Raw genomic sequence first — 9,916 nt, 5'->3', positions numbered from 1 at the left:
TAATGTCTGATTTAACTGTCACTAGGCCGACAAAAAATAAAGATCCATTCATAATTACTATATATATAAAAGTCTCATAAATGACTTTAAATCACATACACATAATATGCATTGTTAATCAAACCATTATCTATTAATTTTAGTATCAAAATATATTTTGTAACAATCTAAAGAGAGCTTAAACAATGTTGACACTAAAAACGGAGTAACTAAAGACCCAAATCCCGTCCGACACACGAAACTGAGCGGATAAAGACCTAGAGTTCGCCTAATCTATAGTACAACAATGATAATGGAAAACTTCAACTCCTAAGAAGTTTTAACTTCATCTGAGAATACACACTTCAACTTCTAAGAATACAGTAAAGTCAGAAATGTAAAGTTGCATTTTGCATATCATAATTTGCGCACTCACACAGCGAGATATTCTTTATAAACAAAGGAACGCTAGAAAAATTCATTGCGAATAAACTTAGTATAAATATATAGGAAACATTAATATATATTTTTAAAATTTATATATTTTAACCGGTCGCTATTTTTGTAAATATTATTAAATAATACCATATATTAATAACACTTTTGGAAAATTAAATAATAGAGAAATATGTTTAAAAGCCATAAATATAATAAAACATAGCATATTACGAATTTATAAATACAATAAAACATAACATATCACGAATTTATCGTCCATACAATAACAACTTTAATATCATCATTTAGACGGTTCCAAATTTGAAAATACTGGTCTGGACCTCCTTCATACAACAAACTCGTAAGGATAAAATGTCTAGCATAAGTAAATGAACAAGATGTCATTGGAAAGGAAAAGTGAAGCAGGAAAGGAATTTGAGATGCCAGTGCAAATGTATTGCATTGAACTTAACCGGCAATATGTATAAAATGGTAGACATATGTATCAATAAGATTGTCGGGAAAAAATAATAAATCAGGAATCTTCATTAAGAAAATCATTGCCGCATCGTCTAGACATACTATGTTTGATAATGTTGACGACTTAGGAAAAAGGTTTATCTCAAGGCTTGTTCCTGGTCACAACTACAAGTATATCGCAAATTCACTATTGTCATCACAGCCAGTATTAAGCTACAAATTAAACTCAACTTTGAAGCAAACATCAACTTCAAGAACGCAGCATTTTTCCATTGCACACTATTCTACTTCAGCCAAATAGTCATCAATTTCAGCTGGTGTCAATACCCTGCACCATAAACACACTATTATTAAGTTAACCAGTTAAATAATTGAAGTATACAAGGATGATAAGTCTGAGGTCCAGATAGGTTGAGATGCAGATAACTTGGATTGGAAGCCTCGTTTTTGTGATGCAATTTCCATGTACTTTGAAGTACTCGTAATTTATCAATTGAGACGGAACAGACCAAAATCCCAAAAATCAACTCAATTGGATTACAGTAACAAGAGGAAGCAAGGTTCATATAACATAATATGGAAGGTGAAAAGCAAACTAGGTAATATTTTAGGAACACATACGCACCTGAACTTTTTATCAGCACCAATTATGCCAATTTCAATATTTTTCCCTGAGATCTGTCCCTCAAACCTGAGAAACACCCACAAAAGAAAGCAGAAGAGAAAAGTTGAGAATGTTTTAGGTTCTTCGTTAAGAAATAAAGAACACAAACCAAACAACTTCCGCATGCAAAGGAAGGTACTTCCTTTCACACAGGGTATTCCCTGGTTACACAGCCAAAGACACCATTTTCAAAAGCTACCCTAACTCCTCCCTAAAGGCAACAATATAAAGACTTTCTCAGAAAGCTCTCCCCCCAAAACAACTAACTACACAACTACCTTTTATTTTTGAATCTCCTTCCATAATACACATTCCATTTTCTCTCATTATTTCCCTGCCTAACGGAACGTTTCAAAAGACTAAACAAAGATCGCATGTTTGTTTGAAAGAACACAAAAAAAGGTACTTCCTTTCACACAGGGTATTCCCTGGTCACACAGCCAAAGACTCCATTTTCAAAAACTACCCTAACTCCTTCCTAAAGGAAACAATATAAAGACTTTCTCAGAAAGCTCTCCCCCAAAACAACTAACTACACAACTACCTTTTATTTTTGAATCTCCTTCCTTAATACACATTCCACTTTCTCTCAATATTTCCCTGCCTAACGGAACATTTCAAAAGACTAAACAAAGATCACATGAATATAGAGCATATCGCAATAAAAAACAATAGAATGAAAACTATCAATGTTTTTAATGCAATAAACTTCGTAGATAACTTGCAATAATAAAAAAGACATGATGATGGTTTGGAGGAATGTGCCGTAGGTAATTGTCAAGTCAAGTCAAGACCAATAAGCCAATCTTAGATGGGTTTTCCTCCTCCAAACTATAATTATGAGACACAAGCTATTATGCACTGCTATTTGTTGTAGCAGAATAACATTGGACCAAAAAGAGATGAAAATGACGCAAAAAGGTAAAATAACTATTGCACCTCCTAATCAACAGTAATCGTTAAACATGTCATTTTCACTATGGTTTTCAAATTTTAGTGCATAAACTTGTATATTATGTTCTCCTACCCTTCCTTCAGAGTCAATATTGCTGTGTGGACTGCATCATCAAGCTCCATATCATCTGTGTACCTATAAGTGGACAATCAAGTCAGCCATACAAATGATATATATATAACTTCTCAAGCGTGCATTCCCAAGAAGACTTCAGCTACTACGGTTTAGAAGTCCTTTTAAGATATCAGTAGCTACCCTCAGCCATTTCAGCATATTTAAAGGATTTCTTAGCTCTCATTATGTGACTTGAGTATCTCTACAGATATTAATCATTATGCAGTCCAAAAACAAATATAGATGCATTCCACACATTTTTTGCTTTGAGTAATTTGATGAAAAGCTTACCTCTTCTCAAGAAAAGTCTTTGCATTAGATACATTTTTCCCCATTGCAGAAGCTTTCCAAGAAAAATATGAACCTGACGGATCTACCTAGAGAAAAAATTACATCAATTCACGACCTTAAATTATTTATTTCCTTAAAATTCACAGTAATTTAGAACGAGTTCAGAATTGTAGCAATATAGACAACCAATGCTCATATTTGAAATTGAACACTCATAATCAGTGAGCAACTTTCAATTATTTGAAGAGAAACTAATTCAGGTGTAGTAAAAAATTTATGCACTTGAATACAAAAATTTTCATGATCAAATATCTTCAAAGAATCTAAGGAGCACTCATTCATTTCACCATCGAGTGAGGTTCTGTCTAGACTTGCTACATGCAAGCGATGGTCATTTACCAGGTTGTAAATGTTAATACGTAAAGAGTTACATCAGAAAAAGAATATCAACAGACCTGGTATAATTGTGGCCCATTATCATCAAACCCAGCAACTAGAAGCGACACTCCAAAAGGCCTAACACCACTATCGGAACCAAAACAGAAATGTCAGAATTAAAAGCATTATAAAGGGTAGAAATGGTAAGTAAATGTAGTTGGGTGCATACAGAGAGACAATCAGAGGATCAAACTAAGTTTTGTGCATTTAGAAAGCTGCTTATCAAGGATTCCTCCACTGCAAAAATATGCCTAATTTTTACATGAAATTTCTATATGGATCACAATGTTACCAATTTATCTAACATATGTCTCCAGAGGAAAAGAAAACAAAGCTCTGTAAAGATTAATCCATGCTGGTTCTTTTAGTAAAGATAAAGCTGTTTTAGGCATTTACACTTGTACTTATTCCAAGCTTCCAATATCCAAAGTGTTATAATTTATAATTATGCTCCTGGCTTCCAGAAGCTAATGAAAATAGAGATTTTGGCATACCAGTTCTTCCACATTTAATTACAACAATTAATCCCCCACAACACTGGAATTGAGAATTCTGAAAATTTGAGTTTACTGTAAAATAAACGTCTTAAAGTTAATGAGAATCTGTAGCTAAGAAATTCTGACGAGGGGAGAAGGAAGAAAAAACAAAAAATCAGAGCTAGAAATCACTCATTTAGGATACCAAGTTGTAAATGATTTATATACATGCATAAAATAAACTTATATACTGAGTTGACGAGGTAAATTGCAGTGGTAAGAGTACAGTTTACAAGGAAATAATTACCCAGACTGAGTAAACTCCTGCATTACAGCAGCAACTTCCCTGACAAGTTGAGTCACAGGAATTGGTTCCTGCAAATTTTGATCATATTATCAAATATAGCCCACAATTCACAGATGATCCAACATAAAATATCAAAAGCAAAGAGAAAGAGACAGAAAAGCATATGTATAATATTCATCAAGATCATAAATAGGGAATAATTATATTTTTGTCTGAGACAAACTTCATCAATAACTTAGTACTCAAAACTATCAAACAAAAAAAAGACAGGTGTTTTATGGAAAAGCTAATTATTATTATATGAAAATCAGCAGTAACAGGAATTACAACCTTCAAACAAGAATTACAAAACTCACCGATGGAAGGTTACACACCACTAATAATTCAAGATATTCAGGCTTATAAAATACAGAATTCTAAGACTCACTTACTGGAAAAATGTAGTAGACTAGAACATAAAAAAATGCTGAACTAATTTTTCTCTAATGTCAATCCAGGTCCTCAATCATTAACTATTTGGCAAAAGGTGTCACTAGAAACATTTCTCTTTACTAGTCTACACAAAATCTTCAATAAATGGGCATTATTAAGAACAAAATTTACGTTAGAACTTGAATGTAACACTGAATTTAATAGTAACAGTTCTCCAATCTTAGGGTATTAGTGGCTAGTTTTGGTTAATCCTATTATAATAGATGAATTTATGCAATCAAAACAATTATAGATGGAATCCGTCCTCTGTTTCTCCTCCTAGACATACTTTCATCATAACTAGCTAAGGCATTGCACTGACTGTAGTAGTTTGACCATCTTAATCATACAGAGGATTTTATTTAATATTATTCCTGGAAAAAAATCCTTATATTAGAATTATTTTTTCCCTTCTCAATGTATACAAAAAATAAAAGATTCTAGAATTATTCATGTAGTAAATAAAACATTCATTGCATGAAAAAAGACGCAAACCACCTACAGATGTGTAACCAAGTAACAATCCCTATGATTATAATTCATTAAAATGTCGGGTTTGAAAGTGAAGCACACTATAACTGAATTATATCTTAACTAAGTATATGCAGAACAAGAACTCATACTAAGAAAGAAAAATGTGTTGGAATAGAATCTTGTATACCGTACTTTATATAATCGGTGATACTGCTCGGCCTGTTTCCTGCTTTTTCGAACCAAAACTCGAAAATCGGGACCCATGCCACTGAGCAAAAACCAAATTTAGGTCAAGTAATAAAATATTTGTAATAAAAGTCAAGGACAAATAATTATTTCCATTTACTAAAGATCAACAGAAATAGAAAAAGGTGCAACAAGCCTGCTTATGAAGTTTCAAACACATACTAAACATCATAAAATTAATTATTTCAACAGTATTCTTAGAAAATGTAAAACGTGCACAGAAAGTGAATTTTTACGTTTTCTATATTTCATTTTAAAATGTCCCCAAATATATTTAAAAAGTGAACATTTAATAAACCCCTCGTGTCCTCCCTGACAAAAAAGAAGGTTAATAGTCAAAAGTCTTGCAGATTGAATCCAGTAAAATTCTTTTAATTAGACAATCTATTGAAAACCTACAGTAGTCCACCATTACATTAAAACAATGTGGATTAACAGTCTGCTACATTCAGCTATGCTTTACTAATACTTCTGGCTGTTTAAGTCAGTATTACAAGTAATAGTTAGCTGCTTACAACCAAAACAACATTTTTTCTTGATTTCTCATCTAGTAAGTCCTTAATCAGTTTAAATGTGCTTTTTCAATTTCTATTTCATACATACTTAAGAAAAACATTTCACCAAAATAGTTATGCCATGTTATTATTGTCTCCCACGTTATGTGTAGGTAAATTCAATAGCACCTCATGTTTAAGAACACATTCAAAGCTAATGTGTTGCATGATTATGTGTTAGAGTAGGTATTGAATATATGTAGTTGTATTGGAAAACTAGTGTATGTTGTACAAATGAGATGTTTACTTATTAGCATTAATTACCCAGATATCGCCTTTTCCTTGTACTTTTTGGTGTCCCTTAAGCTCTTTTTATCATATTTTTAGTATATTTAAACATGTAACCACCATCAATATACAATTAATTATTGATGTTACAAAATATGTTTAACTCCAAACTATTTAAATACGTGCAAAGAAACAAACCTATATACGACACCAATATTTGGTGTTAATAACTGAATTTTCTGGACCTGCAATTAAGTACAACGGAGTGTAAATGCACATAATACATCATGAATTAAGTAACTTCACTTTTTTTAATTTATATTGACACATTGCTTGCAAAAACTACATAACAGATTCATTTATCAATAGTCAGACTTTGACACATGCTTAACTATGATATAGCAAGAACACCATTCCACTATGCAAATATTTTCACAGAAAAGTAAAACAAAACAGAGCTATATATTATACTTAGAGTACTTAGAGGATAAGGAAGTGACAGTGTTAAGAGAATATGGGTGTGTTAACACACCCAAAGCATAAAAAGAGGAAGCAACAATTTATCTCTTTTATGTTGAACGGACGGTTGCAGGTTAGCAACTGCAAACCAAACACACTAAATTGCTCTGCATGAAGCAGTCATGTGATTGTTGAAAGCTACTAAGTACAATATCCAGTAAAAGCATATTATTTAGTCACCATGAATATGAAAAATAAATTGTAAACAGAGATAACAAACTGGGTATTGGAGATGTGTGTGTGGGCGTGGGGGGCGTCAGTGTTTGAGTTAAATGGACAAAACGGTGTTCATCTTCAATTTATATTTTCAACGATGAACTATCAAGCAATGTAGCTTATATTTGGATATGAATCACTGAAGGTGTTAAACCCATGTGTAAAACACACAACAGGGACACCCAGAAGGATATTAAAACGTTGGATATTTGCATAGGACAATTTTATAAAAAATTTCCATGAATAGTGAACAAAAATGGATCCAGTAATGGAAATAAACTCACTGATGCTTCATCAACCAAAATAGATGGCAATTTCTTCTCGGTAGCGATGACAACACCATTTGCAGCTGCAAAAATCAAATATCAGATATTCATTTACAACTAGCAAAATATACAGCTTATATTACAGGATCCAAGCCTACAAGACAACAGAAGAATCCACGGAATACGAGAGTAAATAGCACAAACAATAACAGACAGATTTTAGCAACCAAAATGGACCCGAAAATGTAAAATAAGTTTTCTCCAAATTAAGAGAAATAAAAAAAAGTGAAATATCTAACTCTAGGTTCCTCTAAAGCCTACTCAGCCAAAAGAATTCGACATTTCAGATAGCAGTATTCTCACAGAACTGAACTTAAATTCCTTCATCATGTCACAGCCCCTATACTCAAGTATAAGCCTTTATTTGCTTCCCCACCCCTTATAACATAAGTGAAAGGTGCTCCAAAAAATAATGAATTTCAAATTGAAGAGCTAAAGTGAGGGCCATAAACAGATCCAGTCCAGAGGCAGAGATAACAAATCACCTTTAATTCCCAAAGATGTTTGCCCAGACCCAACAGCCGTCAAAGCATGCTCAATCTGAACAAGCTTTCCAGAAGGGCTGTTCCACAACACAACAGAATCATTAGAAATACACATCATAAAATTCTCTTCATAAACAAAAAAATAAATAAATTAAATTAGAAGTTATCAGCAATAGACATACCTAAATGTGGTGAGTGAAAACGAATATTGACTATCCCCCATGATAAATCGCGGGATAATCTGCACTAACAACCTCACTCGCAAGCTACAATCACAAAGCAAATCAATCATTTTATTAACTTGTTATTGAAAATTGAAAATTGAAAATTAGAAACAGTTGAATGGTGGCTTTTCATACCAGCCCTAGTAAAAGAGAGAAAAGAATAATTGTCACAAAAATTAGAATGTGTGCACCTGTGAGGAGAAAAGAAAGGAAGGGAAATGAGCAAGAAAACAGTGAAAATTTTGAGTAAGGTGAACAAACCTGAGGGAGAGAGAAAGAGAAAGTGAGAGAGGTCGCAGGAGTAACGATGTTGTTCGATTATGAAGAGTGTGCTGTGCTGAAGTTGTGAGACAGAAAGAGAGAGAAGGAGTAGGGAGCAAGTATCAAAATTGGGCCTTCTAATTCATCTTTATTTGGGCTTTGTTTCTGTCTATCAAGTGGCAATTGGGATGCTTCTCAATGCACCTCCAAAAGCTTCTTCTGCACTTCCAATTTTTTAAAAAATTCTACAACTTATTTTGATATAAACAAATTAAATTAAGTAAAAAAATTTAGGGAGTTACTCCCTCCACTACCACACACTGCTTCTTGCACCTTCCAATTCATCTTTTGCCTTTCAACAATATATAAACGAATGAATAAACGGACGTCAACATCCGTGTACGGATATCAACATATGTTGAAGAAGAAACGGATGTCGATATTCGTCCTTCAAACTTCTCTCCCCAAGCACAAACACTCATTTTCTTTCTTGAGGCTAGTTTTCATGGAGTTTTTAAGATTTTTAAATTAATTATGTCAAGTGTAACTCTAAAGTAATTATTATAAAATTCAATAAATTTAATATATATGACTGATTAAACCACAATGAGAAATCATTTAACCTGTTGATTTATTCATGATTTAATGATGAATGCTTATGCAATTTTTAAACCTAGTTTTGTTAGAAATAGAAACTGGATCCACGGAACAACAAGAATGTAGCTAGAGAAGAGGATAAAGTGTTTCCACATCTCTCATAGAATAAAGAACGTTTTGCTCCTTCCGCTCTTGAAATTCTAGGAATCATAGATTACTCCCCGGAAGCGTTCTTTGTGTTGCCAATAATACCCATGCATGCAGTTCTGCTTCCTGAATTCATGTTTGCTCTTGACAAATCTCTCCAACAATCGTTTTAAAGGCAAAAGATGGTTGTGGTATATATTTACTGCATATCATTTCATAATCGTATACCCAAACAATTTCTCACCAATCCTTTTCATGACCAGCCTTTCATTTCATATCATCATCTGCAGGAAATCGTAATACCTTCAACGGATCTCGATATCCGTTGAAGACCCATTTCCGTTGAGGTCTCCAATGCTTTCTCTCTTTCGCACACAACATACATAGCAGCACATACCTCGATTTCAAAGTGTTGATGAGACCAAAAGAAGCACCAAGAGAAGCGTATCTGAGGAAGGAAGAGGAGGAGAAAAGGAAGAGGGAAAGAGAGAATTAAAAAGATGAAATGTAGGAGTGGGGTGTGGTGCTGCTGTGGAGTGAAAAGGAGAAGAGATTAGGGTTTGAAGAAAAATTTAAAAAGTAAAAGGAAGAGGAAGAGAGAAGGAAGAGGGAAAGAGAATTAAGAAAATGAAACGTGGGGGTGGGGTGTGGTGCGGTAGGGGAGTGAAAATGGGAAGGCATTTGGTTTTGAAGAAAAAGTAAAAAAGTAAGATAAAAGTAAATATTTACCTAAGGTTACTTTTAGAATTAAGAAAAATTGGAGTGGTGTAGGGAGAAGGGTGTGGTGGTGTAGGGAACAACTGCCAAAAATTTAACCTCTTATCTCTCCTATAAACTCACACACCCACCCACCAGGACACACTCACAAATTTCAAATTTGAAACTCTAGAGTCGTGGCGCTCCAATCCCTTTCTTATTCCTCATTGCACACTTGTTTCGACACATCTTTCTTCATCTTCATATTTGTCCCATTACACACTTTTTTGGATAGTTCTTTTCATTTCTTCTGCACTGAACAAAGGTTGC

At 33.5% G+C, this 9,916-nt stretch overlaps 1 protein-coding gene across 3 annotated transcripts; it reads right to left on the bottom strand.

Moving 5' to 3' along the window:
• Positions 1-939: 939 nt before the first annotated feature.
• LOC148197683 (proteasome subunit alpha type-2-A) lies at positions 940-8,264 on the bottom strand. 3 transcript variants are annotated; one of them, XM_088116286.1, is made up of 13 exons: positions 8,147-8,206; positions 8,021-8,076; positions 7,844-7,927; positions 7,662-7,738; positions 7,135-7,199; positions 6,314-6,360; positions 5,280-5,355; positions 4,143-4,210; positions 3,377-3,446; positions 2,922-3,007; positions 2,589-2,651; positions 1,523-1,588; positions 940-1,225 (listed from the first exon to the last, which is right to left on the bottom strand). In XM_088116286.1, exons 3-13 carry the CDS (start codon positions 7,882-7,884, stop codon positions 1,177-1,179), a joined length of 708 nt encoding a protein of 235 aa, XP_087972412.1. In that variant the 5' UTR covers positions 7,885-7,927; positions 8,021-8,076; positions 8,147-8,206; the 3' UTR covers positions 940-1,176. The 3 variants fall into 3 exon arrangements, with proteins under 3 accessions (XP_087972412.1, XP_087972411.1, XP_087972413.1); XM_088116285.1 differs by lacking the exon at positions 8,021-8,076 and having other exon boundaries at positions 8,147-8,264; XM_088116287.1 differs by lacking the exons at positions 5,280-5,355; positions 6,314-6,360; positions 8,021-8,076 and having other exon boundaries at positions 8,147-8,264.
• Between the last annotated feature and the right edge of the window lie 1,652 nt (positions 8,265-9,916).

This window comes from Vigna umbellata, chromosome 5 (assembly GCF_029865625.1).
Source record: "Vigna umbellata cultivar VRB3 chromosome 5, Vumbellata_1.0, whole genome shotgun sequence".
Lineage (NCBI taxonomy): Eukaryota > Viridiplantae > Streptophyta > Magnoliopsida > Fabales > Fabaceae > Vigna > Vigna umbellata.
This window is presented reverse-complemented; position numbering and strand designations above follow the sequence as displayed.

Bases quoted from the DNA above. Each gene is read 5' to 3' on its own strand.
- LOC148197683 (XM_088116285.1), bottom strand. From the start codon at position 7,884: ATGGGGGATAGTCAATATTCGTTTTCACTCACCACATTTAG. The intron at 7,739-7,843 runs GTATGTCTATTG...GTTGTGGAACAG, and splicing joins TTTTCACTCACCACATTTAG to CCCTTCTGGAAAGCTTGTTC. The intron at 3,447-4,142 runs GTAATTATTTCC...TGGTTCCGATAG, and splicing joins CAGGAGTTTACTCAGTCTGG to TGGTGTTAGGCCTTTTGGAG.